The sequence below is a fragment of the Dreissena polymorpha genome, chromosome 14, assembly GCF_020536995.1.
Source record: "Dreissena polymorpha isolate Duluth1 chromosome 14, UMN_Dpol_1.0, whole genome shotgun sequence".
NCBI classification, from domain to species: domain Eukaryota; kingdom Metazoa; phylum Mollusca; class Bivalvia; order Myida; family Dreissenidae; genus Dreissena; species Dreissena polymorpha.
In genome coordinates, this window is record NC_068368.1 from 54,442,718 (window position 1) to 54,463,258 (window position 20,541).

The window sequence follows — 20,541 nt, forward strand, 5'->3', positions numbered from 1 at the left end:
TCGTTCAAGAGACCTGAAAACTGGTTAACAACGTCATAAGTACAAGTTGAGTCAATACTTGATGTTTAATTGTCTAATTGTTCAATAATCGACAATAAGCTAATTTTTAAAATCATCCTTTAAATCCGCATTCTATCTATATTTGGTTTCAACATATTCATGTTTTGACAATAGGTTATTATTACACTTGACAGCAAAATACAATGGTGCGTGATCGCTCAACTGGTTAAAATTTATCACCGCAAAATCAGTGATCAGAGTAAAGTGACATTCACGTGCTAGTACATAATCAATAGTGGAAGTACCGTTACGTGACGCAAATGTGATTGAACCTTTGTTACAATCATCAAATAACCTGCCGTTAACACATCGCATATCCAAAGATTTACATTGGTCAACCAGTTTACAACCAAACGTATTACATGTTTTGTCCATTGAGGCCCTGCTAAGAAAATTATCAAATTATTCAAAGCTGGCTTGTCCGTGGAAAAGTAAAATTTCCGTGGTAAGCATTTTCCGAGAACGAAACTACTCCATTTTCCGAAAATCAAAAACGAAAGTTTATATAAATAGCTAATGATTAATCGTTCCAGTCCACACTCAGTTTGGATTTGCAGTTGAAATATCAGCGGATTATCACTTGTCTTCTAAAATGGTAAATTTTAAAGAATTCACTTTATGTTTGTATTTTATCTTAACAGTGTTTGAGATTTCAAATCAGTTGTTTGTTACAATTTAATTATTTGTTTCAGTCAATTTCGATTTGGCTTGGGTATGAAAAGAGAATAACTAACGGTTAAAAGCGATTGACTTTGAAAATTTTATCATATAAAAACAACGCCTGATATATGTTGACAATGTATTATTAGATGTGGTCGAAGACGATCAAGAAGTTGCAACAATTTATATCAGGATGTTTGTTTGAAACGCAATTCAAATAATATTTGTCCTGCAGTTGTGTTTTTCAATATACTTGATTTCAAAGCACGTTGTCTTTATTTAAATACTTTTATTGTTTAAGACATTTCTTGTTTAATATTTAGATAGTGATCAACTGCAGAACGAATCTTTGTTTACTTTTTCTGTGTATTAACTTTCAGACTTCAGTGCCTTTGCCGAGCGATGTATTAACTGCGCTCCAAGAAAGTTTTCAGTCCAAGCCAGACAGTCTTGCCCGGATTATTTTTTTCCTTGCTGATCATTCAGCCAACGGTTTTGCCGAGCCATATATCCAGTCCCTTAAAGCTGTTGTCAATATGCCGAGCGTTTTCACAAAAGTCGCTGAAAGAATGGAACAGGATACTAAAACGGCGGAAAAGGATCCTCATTATAAGCAGATGATGTATGATATTTGGCAAAATTTTATGAAAGATGATCTGAGCGAAAATCCAGACCATGGTCAAAAATGGGATTTAGCCGTGCCAGGAGACAGCGTGTCCTGTGTGGTGCAGTATAACTTTATGCGAGCAGTAAGTAGCATGCCTCCTGAATCATATCTTGCCTTATCGAATGCGCTGCAGGCGATTGGCAACGCAAGTAGTGTTGTCAGGTTTGTCGATAAGGCTTTAACTAAGGCAAGAGTAGCGAAGCCATTGGTACGTGTTGGTTTGGTGGCTGCGTACCTTGCTTATGACGTCATTGTCAACATACGGCGATGGTGGAAGGGTGAGATTTCCGGAACAAGATGCGTAAAGAATATTATCGACAATGGCGTCAGCGTAGCTGCTGGCATTGCTGGTGGGATAGGCGGCGAAGTCATAGGTGCTGCTGTTGGTAGTTTTCTTGGTCCAATTGGAACGGTGGTTGGGGCTATTGGCGGAGCGATAATAGGAGGGTACGGTTCTTCGTACGCTGCTCACGCGCTTTCTGATCGGCTTACGCAGTGGGTATTTGGACTACCCAAAAGTGAAGCACTTGAGAGAGGATACAACTTTCTTGGCCTCCCACCAAACGCGTCCAATAGCGATATCAATTCTCGCTACCGACAGCTTGCGCTTCAGTATCATCCAGACAAAGGCGGCAATCCTAATAAATGGACTCAGCTCCAGTACTCTTTGGCAGTCATCAGAGAGGCCAGGGGTGAACATTAGTTGAAGTGAATTTATATAACGATCAGTGCGGTTATGAATCTACTTGTATTTTAGTTAATTAAAACTTTTTATAATAGTGTAAAAGCACAAAAATGTCATAAGATTAAATATTATTTGTTTATATATAAACATTGTTATTGAATTACATGTGTAAATTCTGTCGGGCGGTTGGACACCATTTGTTTGTGTAATGTTGTTATAACAGATATTCGCGTACATATTTTCAAACCGCAGCTCAACACCAGACTGCTCTTTCCCGCTTTATATCGGGCAGGGTTGCCCAATAAATATGTTTGACGACATCACGGACTCTAGATGAGAATATACGCTCCGTGACGACATGCAGGATGTTATGGAGCTACGCTGTTCTCATAACGCAAAAGGAATATATTTCGAATGACGCTCCACATATACAATATGAAATATATATTGTTCAAATTAATAAATAATCAAAAATATTTTTTTAACACTTTAAGATGTTCAGTCTATTAACTAATAGCCTTATTTTTGCTAATAAACGAATACATGTACTTGTCGTAAGATGTACATTAAAAATGTTAAGTGATCATTGATTTGAAGTCATCTGTAAAATATTATAACGTTTTATTTTGTATTTAATTGTGCGCGTCAAAACCTATGTTTGTTTCAATTCAGCTGGTTACCCGATTGCTGTCGATTAATTGAGCTGACAAAATTGGGCTTAATGCACGTGCATAAAGTGTCATCCCAAATTGGCCTGTGCAGTCCGCACAATCTAATCAAGGGCGACACTTTCCGCCTAAACTGGATTTTCGGTAAGGAGGGACTTCCTTGAAACTAAAAATACCATAAAAGCGGAAAGTGTCGTCCCTGATTAGCCTGTGCGGACTGCACAGGCTAATCTGGGATGACACTTTATGCACATGGATTTAGCCCAGTTTTCTCAGAACAAGGCACAATTTCGCAGTCTTCGTAGCTCTCTGTGTTTGCGCGTCGGTAAATGGTTACGCGAAAAGTCCCGACCTCAGTGCGTCCCTACTACCGTAAATAATGATAACAAAAAATCAAGCTGTGGTAGATCGTTCATCTTACGATCGCGATATGTTCGATATACCGGTACCATCAAGCTAAAATAAACATGCTCGTAGTAAACATTAATCATACATTGACAAGCATGAACATAAGAGCGTCTATTAAGTGTCAATTTACCGAAAATGGATAAGTGCGTTATGTAGTAATGGTTGCGTTATTTTCTAAGTGCACTTAAATGTTGCCTACAGTTAACGATACATAGCACGTATGCTTTACTTCGTTTTCAAACCTTGTGTATTTGTTTGTTGTTAGTGTTCGATCTTAAACAATACCAGAAACATCGTTAAGTAGTCTAATATTTTTGTGGATTTATTAGTTATAAGTTACTGTTCGTCCAATGTTTCTTTATAAACAAGCAAATTCGTTGAATTGATATCCCCCGCCAATATGCTTCTCGACACAAAAGTGTTATATTTGACACTCAAAAAAGCATTTTTTCAAGATACAAAGGGCCATAACTCCGTAATTAACAGATGGTGTACAATGCCATTTGGCGTGTATCATCCTCTTATCCATATATATACTCATACCAAGTTTCAATGAAATCGGCCAAAGCACTTCCAAGAAATGGCTCCGGACACACAAAAAAGCATTTTTTTTCAAGATACAAAGGGCCATAACTCTGTTATTAACAGATGGGGTACAATGCCATTTGGCGTGCATCATCCTCTTATCCATATATATACTCATACCAAGTTTCAATGAAATCCGCCAAAGCACTTCCAAGACGGCTCCGGACGGACGGAAAGACGGACGGAAGGACGGACGGACAACGCCAAAACAATATCCCTCCGCCTATGGCGGTGGATAATAAAAACGAATCTGTGTTTGTGTTTTTGTGTGGATCTGATTACAAAAGAATCACTAACACAATTAGTTAACTTAAACTCAGTTCAAACATGGCAGCGGATAAGGTGGTATGACTTTGAATTTATTACGTCATTGCATTTTTAAAAATGGATGATGGCACATGCGTGTCGTCTAAGACTCGTTTTATGTGTTTTGTTTTAGGGAATAACGTTATTATGTTACATTATTATCTTTGTACTTTGCTTGATTTTTGTGTTTTTTTAACAATTATGGAGTTGCTTCTTATATTGCTTACAATTAATATACATAACCAAGTTTGTGAATTGGCCTTTTACAAACATTATTACGGCTTCTTTCTGATATTGTATGAGAATTGTATGAATTTATGGTTTGAATGGTATTTCAACTGTATGATTCTTTGTTTCTTAAGCTTTAACACAAGTATGCATTTAATACTTGTTTAAGTTCAATCCATCGTTCCTAAAGAGTAAACATTATGTTGCTCCAGTTTGGGTGTTGAAATGGTAATTTAAATTGAAATATTTCTAATAATTTTGATGTTCAATTTGAAAATTGATGCTATCGCGGTATTTTACAGAAACAATAAAGTGTCTTGAGAAGAACGCCACGTGTAAGGTTTGGAGCTATCTATTTGAAACCGGTTGAAACCCAAAATACTTAAGACTGACCGTGCGATGACATGGACCTCAGTTTTATCTATTTATGTATGTTGCGTATTTGTGTGTATTATTACTTGTATTGTGTCTAACTGTTTTCCACTTAAATTATTTACACGAATAAAAGGTCACAGTTTCTTATTCATTGTGTTTATATTTATATAAAATACGTTAACGTATTAACGTATAAAGTCGTTAACGGTCGTAAATGTATATCAAGTTTTCACATTAACCATAGTGATGCGAAATCTAATCAATTAAGATTAAGATTTCTTAGTACAGAAATAGAACTATATATATGTATATAGAACTACCGAGTAAAGAAAGAAAAATCATCACTTAATAAGTTAATATAAGCAAAGAAATACCTTTAAAGCGAGATTTACAATTTTTTATATGTGTTAAATTGTAATATATTGATAAAATATGTTACAATAACACAAAATAGGCATGGTAACAGTGATTTATTTTGAAATCTACATCAAAGAGTCCCTGGGACTCGCATATTTTGAAACAATGGGTCCAAACTGAAAACAATGGGTCCCAGATTGTGTCTTTGTAAATTCGTTACAAATAATCTACTAAACATGATACGCCTTAGCCAGGGGCTCTTTTATGGAAGAAATAGGTTTATAGCAAGTAAAATCTTTATTTGTTTTACTTTAAATAACAAACAGTGAAACATATGGCATCTTAAACAGAGAACTTTTGACATCTTTAACAATTTGGACAATTTGGTTTTAATAAATTGGATGACTAGTGTTTATACTTTTTTGGTCCAAATAAGCCCTTTCAAACAGTTTGACAAAAGACAAGTTCTGCTTTGGTCAAAGGTTTACCTTAACAACACTCATACTGTATTTAAGATGTATAGCCTTCTCGCCTTGTTTTTTTTTTCAGGGAGAGCTTTTCCCATAAATTCATTCAGGGCAAAATTGTACAACTTCACTCTGTATGTTTGTCTTGTTTCCCTACAGTTAACCTGTTCCTGAATTTGGTCAAGACCTTGTTCTGTACAGAAAAAACCCTCTCACATCCTGCATTATGAACAGCAGATGTCTGTGTTATTATATGTACTTACATTCTACGTTACATAGGACGGAATACTGTACGATCTGTATCACTATTATGTATGTTGTATCACTTTTATGTATGTACCGTAAAAGATGTTATTTATTTCAGAACTTGCAAATTTTTAATTGTCACTTTAGAATAAACAACAATGATCAATTAATCCAGAAAAGTATAGTAACATCGCTTTACTATATAACTGTCTGCGCTCACAACAGACGAACGCAAAATGTGTTTTCCGCCGTTTATTCTTCACATTAAACCACCTGGTTTACATCGAGGCTGCGTTATCGATAAATATCTACACAGCGAGTTTAAATTGTTGAGGATCAATTTTGAAAACCTTTTTGGGTGGCATTTTCTTTGTTTACCATCCGGGACAGCCAATTAGACGTCCAACAAACTTTTAATAAAACGCTGTAACTGATTGGATAATTGATATATTTCAACCAATGAAAATACGCGTATTACATTCCGAATGTAGTAACTTCCGTTCTACTTTTCAAAACGGTGTTTACATGTGATTCGCTTATGCTGCGTTTACATTATGTTCCCGGCAGCCACGGCAGTCCCGTTTGTCCGAAACGTATCGCGCCGTCTGACTGTTGCAATTTTTGACCTTTAATCCAAGGTTGTGCTAAGTTTCCTCACGGTTTGTTAAGGTATACGTGACGTGCCGTCGAAACAAAAACGCGGCCCTTCGACGGTGCGCTAAGTTTTCATCCACGGTCTGCCACGGATGTATAAATGTTGCTTCAAGGTACGATGCGTTATGTTTAGTTCCCGCACGTTGTTTGCGTTTGTCATGCAGGTCTGATACGTTGTACACGTTTGTCATTCATTTGTCACGTTCTGTCAAGGTACCGTGCTGATCAAACGTGGACATCCGAGAGGTCTCGGCACGATTGTGCTCCCGGTATAAAAGAAAACTCTCAAGCAACAGTATTTATTATAACAAAATAATTTCAGTGACATGGATGTGAACGACGAGGATGATTTTGTGTTTGCCTGCAAATGCATTGATAAAATCTTTGCGTTGTAAAGAGCTGAAAGAAGCACAAACGTTTGGGAAAAGACGAAGAAGGAGGCCAAGGTCCCTGATGGTTCGTCCATGGTTATCGGAGGCTAGAAGGCAGCAGCAAGGGCACGTTGATGCATTTCTTACCAGGGAACTCCGCAACGAAGATATAGACACCTTTCAGAATTATCTGAGGATGCCCCCAGAACAATTCGACGAGATGCTTGAAAGGATATCTCAAGTCACCTCAAGACAAGATACGAAGTTTCTCTCTTCCCTTACACCTGGATTGACACTGGCACTGACTCTGATAGGCATTTGGCTACAGGGGACAATTTCTCGTCACTCTCCTATGCGTTTCATCTTTGTGGCCTGCTCCACCCAGAGCCTGTCTTTGGCCACGGCGTCTTTGTAACCTGTCAGCCTCTTTGAGTAGATAATTGGATTTTGCTGGAGTAAGTCAAATAATAGCTCTTTTTTTCTTCTTCAGTAAAATTTGTTATGACCCTAGGGGTTGTTCTCTTCCTAGCACATGCACGTCCTTCAGCTTCTTCTTCCTCATGTGTAAGGGGGTTGATCAACCGGAGCAGTGGGTTCTTCTTGATCGTGCAGTGGTAGGCATGGACTTTCAGGTTGCTCCTCAACTTGAGCGTCCTTTGCAGCGCGGGGAGCCTTTGTTCGGCGCTGTCTTGGTGGCATTATACTGATCGAGTGTTCAGACTGAAATGAAAGTTTCCTGAATAGCACGGCTTTTATATACTCATCTTCAGACTGCGCGAATCGTGTCAGACCGTACAACGACTCAACTGGCCGTAACGCATCTGCCTGCAAAGCGCAACACACCGTAACGGGTCGGAAAAAACACGTAGCAAAACGGCTGTCAATTATCCTAGCTTGCCGTGGTAATCTTGACAAAACGTAACAAAATGTAACAACACTTGATTAACATGTAGGTAAATGCATAGGATTCCCGTCAGAGTACGGACCCTTTTCAGGTTCTGTTACGGTCTGCTACGAACTGTCAAGTTTTGTTGCGTTTATAAAGTTCTATCACGTTTCTCATTTCCGCCGTGGCTGCCGTGGCAACATTTTTTACCGTTTAAACCTTTGGCACGGCAACCACGGCAACCCAGTTGTGTCACGTTTGGCTATCCCGTTCCCTTACGTTGCCTCACGTTCATCCCGTTTCCTCCACGGTGGCCCGAAACGTGATTGCCGTGGTCGCCGGGAACATAGTGTAAACGCAGCATTATCTCCACGAATCGAACTCTATCATGTACAACTTTGACGATGTTGAAAATCGGAGTTTTTAAACAATGCGTCCCGAGTACGCACATGTTTGAGAATGATGCGTCCCCAGAAAAAAAACGTGCGTCTGGCATGCGGGACGCACAGCAAAATGAATCACTGTGGTAAATTAACATTGAAGACGAATTTCATAAAATGCAGCAAAGACAAATTAGCGCCCCGAGCCGATTGTGACGAAGATATTTCGTACATATTTTTCTACAATAACCGAAGAATTCGTCTTTTTATTAGGATCAGAGTTAGTGTTCGTGTGTCGTATGAATATATATCGTTGCAGGAATTTAAAATGAATCGTTAAACTAAATTTCGATTCACATCGTACATGCATGATATACATGCTGGCGAATTCGACTGTACAGACATTTTCGATTTCAGAATTAAATAACCGGAAAGAGAAAAATAATGCATTTGAATATCAACCGTTCTTTCGTTTGACAACTGATCATGCATGTACGATGTGAACCTAAATTTAGTTTTAGTGCAGATTCGTTCATACAACACACAGACACAATTTTGTTTTACGGATCATTTTGGCTTACAGGACTGGGTGAGTCACGTAAGATATCGAATATAAAATATATTTTTATAAACAACCGGTAGCAAGATGAGTTGCAGACAATTGGTCAGTAATCACATTTTAACTAACTCTTTTGACCTGTTAATTCTTTTCAGCTCAATTCAACAGTGAAAAATGCCCATAATATCATTTTAAATAATATTAAATAATATGCATTAACATTTCAGCCCATACATGTTTCCATCATTGAAATAATTCTACATTGTTCCTAGACTCATCTTCTATTAATCATGTGCAAGATTATATGCATATACATATTAATACTGTCATGCACATATATATGTTAGTAGGCACAATGTTTTTGCGTGCATTTAAGCGTGAATTATTAAATATAAACAGGATAAATTGGGACCCTTTAGCACATTGTTATTTAAACAATGATCATTTGAAGCATTTTGCAAACCGGCTATGAATGTTCGTCAATCATTACTGATAACTTCCCTCGTTGAATCACATGTAGGGGAAGAGTGGCCGTGTGAAGAATGCCATTCATATTCCCAAACATGCAGCTTTGGAGATTTTTTTAAATGATATAGAATGTCATATTTCCATGTCTGTCATGCACAAGTGGAGATGCTTTTACGTCGGTTTATATCCTGTTGATCTATTGGGGAAAAATTAAGAAATGACAAAATCATTGCAAATCTACATGGATCAGTCTGCATAACGCATAAGGCCTATTTTTGCATACATACAATATGAACAAATTTTTTTTTTAATATTCAAACTCACGCCTACGTGTTTTATTGGCTATTAAGTTTGGTGGTCAAACGTAAGTTAGTTTTAATATTGCCCATCTCAGTAGGCCGCTAATGCCTTTAATAATCATCCATGATAACAGGTTGCGATGAATTGTCCGCCTAACGATTTGGAGGCCGTTTTATCAACGGATCTAAGCGTGATTATACGTAAGATTCGTAGGATTTTATCGTACGCTTATCGTAAGTACTGCGAACCGTTTTATCAAAGAAATCGCAGTTAAGATGTCGTCAGATTTGTGCTTAAAGCTACGACTGGGTAAGACCACTCTTAGCGTTCGTAAACATGGCGGCCGCATGAGATTTAGACGTTGGTCAACCGAGAGAGATGATTATTTTTCGAGAGAGAAAGGGTTCAAGCGATCTCCGTAAAAATATTGATACTATTGAAAGTATTTATGTTTGATAACGATTAATACATTCTTTAATATGAAATAAGGCAAAGCCTCAAAGCGAACTTGATTAATGTTTAATAGAAGAAACTAACAAAAAACTTTAATAAAGATGATATTTAAATAAAATTATTATAGGCACTTCCTAACAGAAGAACGTACGTGGAGTTCTTAAAGACTGGTCATAATATAGGCACTGGTATTTAAAAAAAAAGGAAATTTTCTTTTAATTATTACGTTAATCAGCAATTAAACAACAAACGGACCATATTAAAGGGTTTCATGTGACCTGATGAACAGAACTTTTAGCCCAAAACCCCGCCCAAATCACACTATCAGTTGCCAGCCTTGCAACCACAGGTTTACCTACGAAGGTCAGATCGGGTTTTGAACCCGAATCCACCCATGAGCCATCTGATGATAATGATCATATGATATTGGCCTGGGTTGCTCTACCAATTAAGTAATCTGACCTTTTGAAAAATATATAGGTAAACTGCAATGCTGTATAATAGCATGATTACCTTGCTTAGGAAAATTTTACAAAGAATAACATTTAATTGATATTTTGTTATGATTTTGAACAGTATTTTGTCAGTTCAAAAGCTAACATGACATAATGTTTGAAACGCCCACAAAATCTTCTGTTTGTAAAAATGGTGCTTATTTGCCGACTGTGTATAGTTGAGATAAAATCACCTTATTTTGCACAAATCTGGTAAAATATATATGGTACCAACTGCGGATAAGAGCAACAGAACAGTCCTTGTAACTAAATAACTCTAATATTTTTATAAGTAATTATCTAAACCATAAAGTGACCTATACTTCGATAATTATGTATACCTGAAGAGAAGATAGATCGAAGATAAAAGTTGCGTAACACATGAAACTATAAACAAATTGTGCAGCAAACAAAGATTGGTATATACCAAGGACATATATATTAATTACCTCCTTAAAACACTAAACAATCAACCAGAACATACAATGTACAAATTTAGAACATCCAACTGTTGCTACCTTCTCGATTATAATTTTCAGGTGCACATCATCGTCATTGGCATCAGCAATGATTTCTCCATGTTGCATACTGTACTAATATTTCACAAGGGCCAGACAGCATATTTGTTTTATTTTTATTATTATTATTTTCCTTTTTGAGCATTTAAAGTCAAAGTAATTTCAAATTACCATAACTGAGGAATAAATGCAAGGTAGGTCAGCGATAATTATGTCACCCACCAAAACATGTTATTTAATACCATTGAAATAACACTTTGATAATTTTACACGTGTAAGTACATTTTTTTTTAAGTACCAAAATACTAGGATTAAATCATTTTGTATATTCCTAACTACTGTTTAAAAGTCATTTTGGCTAGCGACTGTCACGTCAACCACCGTACTCAAGGTAGCGACTATCATGTCACCAACCGTACTCAAGGTAGAGACTGTCAAGTCAGTCACCGAATTAAAGGTAGCGACTGTCACGTCACCAACCTCAAAGTTATTTATATCTTATTTGATTTTATGTTTTAGATATGATTAATCTAATTTGATCACATCTTTTGATTGCTTGAATCAATCACATTTTATAGTATCTATAAACTTTGCACTATTTGTAGTTATTATCAAATAATTAATTTAGAATGTTCTTTACCAGAAAGGTTAGCTCAGATATCAATAACGGCACTATATCCCTCACTATGAGATATTGTCAAAGGTAGTTAAACGAATGAACAAACTAATTATAAGGGGGGGTAAGAGAGCTTTATTACTAAATAAAAAACTAACTACAGCTCCGTTAAACTAATGCTGAAAAGCGCGACTGGTATGAAAATACAACCAAAGACAATAATAAGCGTAATTAAATATGTGCAAAAAGCGCGCAATACAAATAAACAACATGAGAAATTCAGAAAAACAAGAACATAAAATTGGCGCATTTGAACTGCATCGGTACACAAAGCATTAATATACATAAAAGATATATACCAATCAATGTTATATATAAAAGCGCATCAAAGAAACCATCATGATAAGGCGCACAAAGCCAATAGATAATGGCCATACAAAAGAACCTTATCGTTGCACTTAAATGAAACGTTCCCAATCCACACGTAGAAAGTAGATATTAGTGATCAGGTTTGTTGGAGAGATTGTTGTATGTTTTGGATTATTTTAAAATGGGTATTCACTTTGTTCGATATGTAATTTTGGAAACAGTTCGACCGCCAGTCGCCTAGCATTTTAATTGTCTCCGCGGAAAGTCCTATAGTGTAACAATAAGTTGCTCCACCCCGTCGGAAGGAATGGGAGGAAATATCAGATGTTGTATGATGGTTTAAGCACTGACGTATTCTAGCCATAAATTCATCACTTGTAAGGGGCCTCAACAGTCCATTAACGCTAAAGACAAAGGCGGGCCCATTTGCATCAGCCTGGCGGGTAGACTGAGCGGCGTGGAAGATCGCCTTAACAGGACACAGTTTATGGTCTTTCATGCGCGGCAGGGGTACATCGAAGGGTCTGGAACGAAACTGGATTGTCTTACTCCAGCGAAACTGCATAAGGGCTCCCCACGAGTAGAAAATTATGTCCCGTCTGCGAAGATGTTAAAAACTGTAAAGAGAAAAACCCCGATTGTTCCATGATTTCGATAAGCCGCGAAAACCCATTTGGTTCATGGAGTCTTGATACCCTGTCAGCTAGAGTGTTGAAACGGCCAGGGTAATAAACAGCACGAATTCTAAAGTTATAAATAGCACTCAGCAAAAAGATTCGTCTAAGCGAGTCCATCACAGTTGGATGTTTGTAAGATCCTTTGTTTATGATCGCGCATGCGGTTATGTTGTCACAATGTACGTATACCAATTTGTTGGACCACGCACGTGACCATCGTCTTGTAGCTATTTACAATGAAAGTACTTCCAAGTAATTTATAGGAAGTAATGCCGTCTGAGGAGTCCATGGTGCATGTATGAAGTCCCCTTGGAAAAACGAGCCGCATGCAGTTTTGCATGCGTCAATGCTGACTGACACAGGCATTCTATCGTCTATCATCTGCATTGTACCATTTAATACTTTCATAAAGTCCAACCACCACATAATATCAAGTTTCATATCTTTATTTACATAAGTACGATGTCCACTAGAGCGAAGAGAATTTGCGCGGTCAATTAAGCGACGCATATGGAACCGACCGCCGTAAACACATTGTGTTATCCAATTTAACTTGCCGACTAGTTGTTGAATCCGTCTTTTTGTAATTTTCCTTGCGTGCAGTGTATTTATCAGGAGCGTGTGTATTTCCGTGATTTTTTGGTCCGGTACCGTTATAGTCATATTAATTGAATTTAAAACGAGCCCAAGGAATGTCAGCTTCTGATACGGTCCTTCCACTTAATTGTAGTTGATTTGAAATCCTAATTCGCGGACTAATTTCATAAGTTCATGAAGTGCTTTTTGACAATTGTCGTATGTGTCTGCTACTAAGAGAAAATCATCTAAATACACAATGATGTCTTTGAAACCTCTATTTTTCATAATCACTCGTACAGCTTGGGTCAGTGTATTAAATATATAAGGGGACAGTTTTGCTCCGAAGGGAAGTTTTGTATCTACCATGTAAGTGAAGTGTTTATTGTTTCCAAAACGCCATTTTAAACCTGTAGCTTGAGTATTAGAGGGATGAATATTAACGCTTCGATAAGCATTTTGAAGGTGTAATTTAGCCATGTAACAGTTAGGTTTGATTAGCTTTATGGCGTCTTTAATTGATTGATATTTAAAGGTAGTTGTGTCCGCAAAGTCATTAACTGCAAATCCTGTCGGCTGATTACAATCATGAATTAATCTTACTTTCGAAGAATCAGATTTTGGTATGGCTCCAAGTGCAGAAATGATGAGCGGTTTTTCATCGACTATCTTATAATGCCCGTTCTCAACTTCCGTGAGAATTTGGGCCTCAGTTCGCGCGCGCATATTTAAATTTGTGGCCGATGAATAATGTTCCACCTCTGCACTTTGAGAAATTTTGCCTATGTCCATGATATGAAAACCGTTCTTGATTCCCGAAAGTATAAATTCACGAACCTTATAATCCGCCGGCAGATTTTGTTCCCAGGCTTGAAGTTTCAAGGTCGACGGTCGGGCTACTGGTTTTTTGTAGCGTCTTGGCGAGAGTTGTTTGAGGGTAGAGCCTTATCGTGCTTGTAACGGCATTTATCCCCAAACGAACATGCACCTTTCGCCTTGAATATCCTGCAGTCCTCTTTTGGCGCTGGATTTTGGACCGGAACTGACGGTTTTGGTCGTTTAGGAACTAGCATTTGGAGTTCCATATGCGGGGAGTATGTTCCCCACTTGAAGTTATGTTCGGCCTGGAGCTCTCGATAATGGTAGTCGTAACCCAAGACACTAGACCACTCGTAAATGTCCGCGAATTCAAATATCCTTGTGGTGTTTGCCAAGTAGTATTCCACTTCTTGACGTTGTAGCAGGTTAGTCGAAAGAAGGTGATTGAGAAGCCTCATGTTTGCAGCACCCCATTCTTCTATCTGAATGCCCAAGTATGGGTGTTCATCATCTGTTTTTAGCACAAGTGTCTCTCTTTCCTTTGATTGGAGAACATGCTCCTTCCGTCTGTTTTGCCTCTTACGCTTGCTCTTTTCTGTCAAAAATTGATCTATATGAACGGCTTTTTTACTCTTTGCTTTCATTGTTAGAACGGAACGAGGGTCCATGAAATGCATATTTGTTTGCTGATGAGTGGTATTAACGTGTGGCTCGCTAATTTGGCCAAGCAGGTTATCTAAACTCTTACCGGCTAAGTCCAACGTGACCTCGTTGGGAACTGGTTCAACGGTTGCTGTTGCTGGTGGGGCTGATGTTTCCTTCTTGTCCGTCCACTTAAGAACTTCCTTTGAAATTAACTTCGCACTGCCTAATGGCACATCGATGCTCTTGAGCTCTTGTTCATTAACTAGTTTCAATGAGTCTTTTGTGCACAGGTCTTCTTGTCTAAGAATCTGGGTCACTTTTCTGTTTAGATTAATATCACTTGCCCAAGCGTCAAAGTTAAAATCGTCAGCACTTTAATTTTCAGTATCCGCCATAATTAGATAATACTCAGAGGTGCACACAAAACAATATGTGAATATCTATATAATTTAACTATTCAAATGATAAACAAAACACAGTTAAAAACATCTTGCGTTCTGCACAGACGCGCATTCATTAATGACCTGTGTGCAAAGGCGGGCTGATAAGCCGGAAACCCACGTGACCCAGCTAGGGGCCCAGAAGGGGGCAGCGAAGCATTGCTCATTCGTCTAAATACACTTAAGGAGCTTAATTACACAAATTCTGGGCACCGTGGGAAAGTTGTAACCCTATCTACCACAGCTGGGGTCAATAGCTGTATGGCACGAGCAAGCAATGATTCACGCGCTTGGCAGCCAGGGGGTTTATCGTGTGTACACTGTAGGGAAAAATTACAAATTGATTAACTGCGACAAATTCAAGTCAATTGATTTAGAATCAAGGCTAGATATTATCAGGAGGAATAAAATGTGGGAAAATTGCCTGAATGTTAAGCATTTTGTAAGAAGGGAAGTTGCTGTGAGATAACTGGCTGTAAACAAAAACACCATACTTTGTTGCATAGACCCGTTGTTAGTGTATGTAAAAAAGCAGACGATAGTTTAGGACATAATAATTGTTGCACTCAGTCTAGTGACCTTAAGCAGAAGAAGGTTTGCTTACGAATAGTTCCTGTTATTGTGAAATATAACACCCGTCAGGTAGAAACGTTTGCCTTATTAGATGAAGGTAGTGATATTACATTGTGTAGTAGCAGTTTGATAAGGAAATTAGGTGCTAAAGGTGCCTATCGTGAGTTTACAATTACAACTGTAAATCAGTCTACACAGCGTAGGACTGGTATAGAGGTGAACTTAAAGGTAAGTTCTCTTGATGGAAATGAAACCACAGACTTAAGTAGAGAATGGTCTGTAGAAAAATTCACTTCCCACTGGATCGGAGATCAGTAAGTGGTCACATTTAGCAGGAATTGACTTGCCAAAGGTCAGTGCTGGGCAAGTGGAGTTACTTATAGGAAGTGACACACCTGAGGCCTTCTGGGTAGAGGAGGAGAGAAGAGGTAGGAGATGGGAGCCGTACGCGATACGGTCAATTCTGGGATGGAGCATCATCGGCCCCACAGGTAAGACTTCGTCTTCGGTATGTAATGTGCATTTTCAACAATCAGGTTCAGATATTCATAGTCAAATAGAACGATTGTGGAATACAGACTTTCCTGACTGCAGATTGGATAATCGACAAGAGATGTCACAAAAAGATCGCCATGCGTTGTCTGTGATGGTAAGTTCAACCGAACGTGAAGGTGAACACTACAAACTCGCGCTACCTTGGCGAAACGAAAAGGTAAGTTTGCCAAATAACAAGGCCCTAGTTGTGAAACGTTAAGAACAATTAAAACGAAAACTGTTGAATGATGCAAATATGCATGCTCTTTACAGTAAAACCATGGAAGGTTACATCGCAAATGGGCATGCACAGCGTGTGAAGATGACCAATGAGAGCAACGCGAGTAAAGTGTGGTACCTTCCACATCACCCGGTGTGCAGTCCGAGTAAGCCTGGGAAGGTTAGAATAGTGTTCGATTGTGCAGCGAAATATCAAGGTATGTCGCTGTATGATCACCTCTTGCAGGGTCCGGACCTTGTGAACAGACTGGTGGGCGTGCTCATTAGGTTTCGGGAGCAACCGATAGCGCTAACTGCCGATATCGAGGCCATGTTCCACCAAGTGAAGGTGAGAGACACAGACAGGAACGCATTGCGATTTCTTTGGTGGCCTGGCAGCGATATGGAGCAGCCACCTGGTGAGTATTGTATGACTGTCCATTTGTTTAGTGCAACGTCCTCACTCAGCTGTGCAGCGTACAGCTTGAGGTGCACAGCAAGAGAGAATGCTGACAGATTCAGTCCAGAAGCCGTAAATACGGTAGAAAGAAACTTCTATGTCGATGACCTTTTGAAGTCAGTAGCAGATATTCAGGTAGGTAAAGATTTGTCTACTGAACGGACAGAATTATTGTCGAAAGTGGGGTTTAAGTTTACAAAGTGGATTTCAAATAGTAATAGGGTTCTCGACACAATTCCCGAATCTGACAGGGCAGTTCAGTGTACAAAAGTTGACCTTGATAGTGGAAAACAGTTTGAGCGTGCTCTTGGGTTGCAGTGGTATGTAGAAAAGGATACGTTCATATTTGATGTTGATCTTCCTGACAAATGTCACACTCGTCGTGGCATACTTTCAGTAGCTAGTTCGTTGTATGACCCACTTGAACTTGTGGCACCTGTTACTCTCATCCCAAAGCTGGCTTTACAGAATGCTTGCCGACAAAAGCTACAGTGGGATGAGAAGATGTCGTCCACGGACATTGATTATGGATCCAGTGGCTGGATTGTTTACCTGCATTGTCACATGTCAGTATAGATAGATGTTTTCAGCCAAAAGGAGTAGATGACTCTTCGGCAAAGGTAGAGTTACATATGTTCTGTGACGCATCCGAGCAAGCGTACGGGGCAGCCGTATATGTTAAGATATACGATGCCATCGGTAGCTGCAAATGCAGTCTTATTATGGGCAAGTCTAGGCTAGCACCCATTAAAGCAATGTCAATACCAAGATTAGAGCTAGCTGCAGCAGTCGTAGCTGTAAAGTTATATCAGTTTGCATCACAATAATTGGATTTGAAGGTTGATAACAAGTTTTTTTGGACAGACTCAATGATAGTGTTAGGATACATTAGAAATGAGTCTAGACGTTTTAAGACATTCGTAGCAAACGGGTTAGCAGCGATCCATGATGTAACCACGCCAAATGACTGGAGGTATTTTCCGACTGAAATGAATCCCGCTGACTTAGCGTCTAGGGGATTATTTCCATATGAGATAGAAAAACTCAACATTTGGCTGAACGGGCCAGATTTTGCTGAAAGGTAATTCTGACTGGCCATCAATACCACGACCAGTAGCCAGTCTCTCTGACGATATTGATGTAAAGCAGGACCGTTATGCGCACGCGACACAGTTGAAACCCGAAAGCGGGCTTGATAACCTGTTGACAAGGCATTCAGACTGGTTTAAGCTGCAGCGTTCGGTAGGCTGGCTTCTCAGATTCAAGGCATATCTCATTCAGAAATATTTACGACAGAAAGAGAATGTCTGCTTAAAGGTTAAGCACTTGACGGTAAGCGAAATTAGGGCCGCGACAAATGCTATTTTGTCACTTGTACAAAGTGGTGAGTATAGCAGCGAGATTATTAGTGTTGTGAAATCAGGACGGGTTCTAGAGAAAAGTTCGATGGCAATGTTAAGTCCGCTTTTCACAGATAATTTGCTTAGAGTGGGCGGTCGTCTTGTGAACGCTGACTTGCGCAGTGATACTAAGCATCAAATAATTTTGCCAGGTAATCATCACGTAACACGGATCCTTATCACAGCATACCATGAAACAAACGCTCACATGGGTGCTCATCATATTTTGTCGTTGATGCGACAAAAGTATTGGGTATTGCCAGGTCTTAAGACGATTAAGTCTGTTTTGAACAAATGCATGATTTGTAAGAGACAAAAACAACGTCCTGAATCACAACAAATGGGTCAACTTCCAGTTGAAAGACTGGAGCCGGACAAACCACCGTTTACATACGTCGGTGTAGACTTCTTTGGACCAAAGATACGTCACATCCGGCAGGAGGCAACTGAAAGGTATGGTTGTTTATTAACATGTTTGTGCACGAGAGCTGTTCACATAGAGATAACGCACAGTCTTAATACTGATTCGTTCATATGTGCCATGCAACGATTTGTTAGTCGTCGAGGCCATCCAGAAAAGTTTTACAGTGACAATGGCACAAATCTAACGGCTGGCGAAAAGGAGCTACGTGAGCCCATGCATGAATGGAATTAGAGCCGAATTTCGAGGCATTTGCAACAAAGAGGAATTGCATGGCACTTTAATCCTCCATACGCAAGCCACATGGGCGGGGTTTGGGAGAGGTTGGTACGCTCTTTCAAAAACGCATTAAAATCTGTAGTACGCGAACAACTTCTGGGCGACGAGGCGCTGTCAACCCTCTGCATGGAAGTAGAAAAGATTTTGAATGACCGACCGATTACACAGGTAATTGATGATCCCCGTGATCCAGAACCGCTGTCGCCGAACACAATTCTGCTTCTTCGCCCGAATAGGTGTTTTCCTCCAGGATTATTTGAGAAGGGCGATAACTATTGTCGGCGATGGTGGAGACAAGTTCAGTCCCTGGCAAACATTTTCTGGAGACGCTGGCTTAAGGATTTCTGTGAAACCATTTATTTTCGACAGCACAAAATTTCGTCATTTTTATAAAAATGACGATTTCGTCAGCACTTAAATTCGCCGATTTCTGATTTTGAATTTAAAAAAATTGCGTTAGTCACTATCCGATTTGTGTGTAATACATATTCGCGATCTATCGCAGTTGCGAAAAATCGTGGTACGAATGCGGGAACACACTTGAGAATCACTGCAGGAGGTGGGGCCTGTTTGTCACATGCCAATTAACTAGTCTTTTGTTATCAAGGGACAGTAATGGACCCTCTTAATGTATGCCATTCACACGTTCATTGTTATGATTACCGGACAAGTGGGATCGAATAACCGTTAACGAGTGTTTGTAACAATGAAGCTAATTGCCAATTAGGCTTAAAGCTGGGCTGATTAAAAAAAAATTGTCCATGTTGTGTTGATGAAACAATGTTGTTTCCGTTTTTTTTTGCTCTCTAAATGAAATGAAGTATTTTTTTGCAAGCAAATCAAACTAGTCACTTTTGTTTATTTTCTTGGGTTTGTGTTCTAGTTGGTATGATTTTTATTAAAATGCTGTCAATACCGTTTTAAAACTGTGTGTGTTATACGAAAGAGGTTCCAGTTTGTTAAGTGTTTGTTTTTCAAATAAAATGCTTTTTTATTCTGATATCAACATTAAAATTATAAACTCTATGTGTGTGTGTGTTATTAAAAAGTAAACTACCGGTATATTAATCAATAATGTCACTAATTTAAAAATAAATAAATCGATACATATAAAATAGTAATAAGTGTAGCTAAACGCAAACAATCAAACAACAAACAGCAATTAAAATATTCTTTATTAATTTGTGATAAATACGCATGTTGATCACACATCGTCATCTTTGCATTTGGTTTATTGTCTTTCATCGGCATTCGCTGCTTGATGGCTAATATGCAACACCCTGAAAAACACAATGCACCTTATGGGTAATACAGTTATAAACAATTAGCGCGAATTCATTACCATTCTACATAAACGAAGTCAACGCATTCGATACAGCTGTACTGTACACGCGTTTTAAAGAAGTGTCACGTGTCAGTAAAGTACCTTGTGTAATCTACATCCCTTTGTGTCAAAACCGGATTAATCTTGATTACGAAACAGCAGTGAATGTGTGCATGGATTGTTTTGAAATTTAATGCCTCATGTCTACGGTAAAGTTTTAAAATATTGTTCAACTAAGTGTTTGTTTTCATTCAAACATAGAGCATGATTGTTCGTTAGGATCTTAAATTCGCCGATCGGTCGACTGACGAAATTTATGAAAATTAATGCCTGACGATTAATAATGGTTTCACAGGAAATGGTTCGTCCGATTACCAAATTGTGCGTGTTAGAG

General features: G+C 38.7%; 1 protein-coding gene across 1 annotated transcript; it reads left to right on the forward strand.

Annotated features, from left to right (window-relative positions):
- Window positions 1-444: 444 nt before the first annotated feature.
- Window positions 445-4,789, forward strand: LOC127858182 (uncharacterized). The gene is made up of 2 exons (XM_052395155.1): window positions 445-655; window positions 1,101-4,789. Exons 1-2 carry the CDS (start codon window positions 653-655, stop codon window positions 2,088-2,090), a joined length of 993 nt encoding a protein of 330 aa, XP_052251115.1. The 5' UTR covers window positions 445-652; the 3' UTR covers window positions 2,091-4,789.
- The last annotated feature ends 15,752 nt before the right edge of the window (window positions 4,790-20,541 follow it).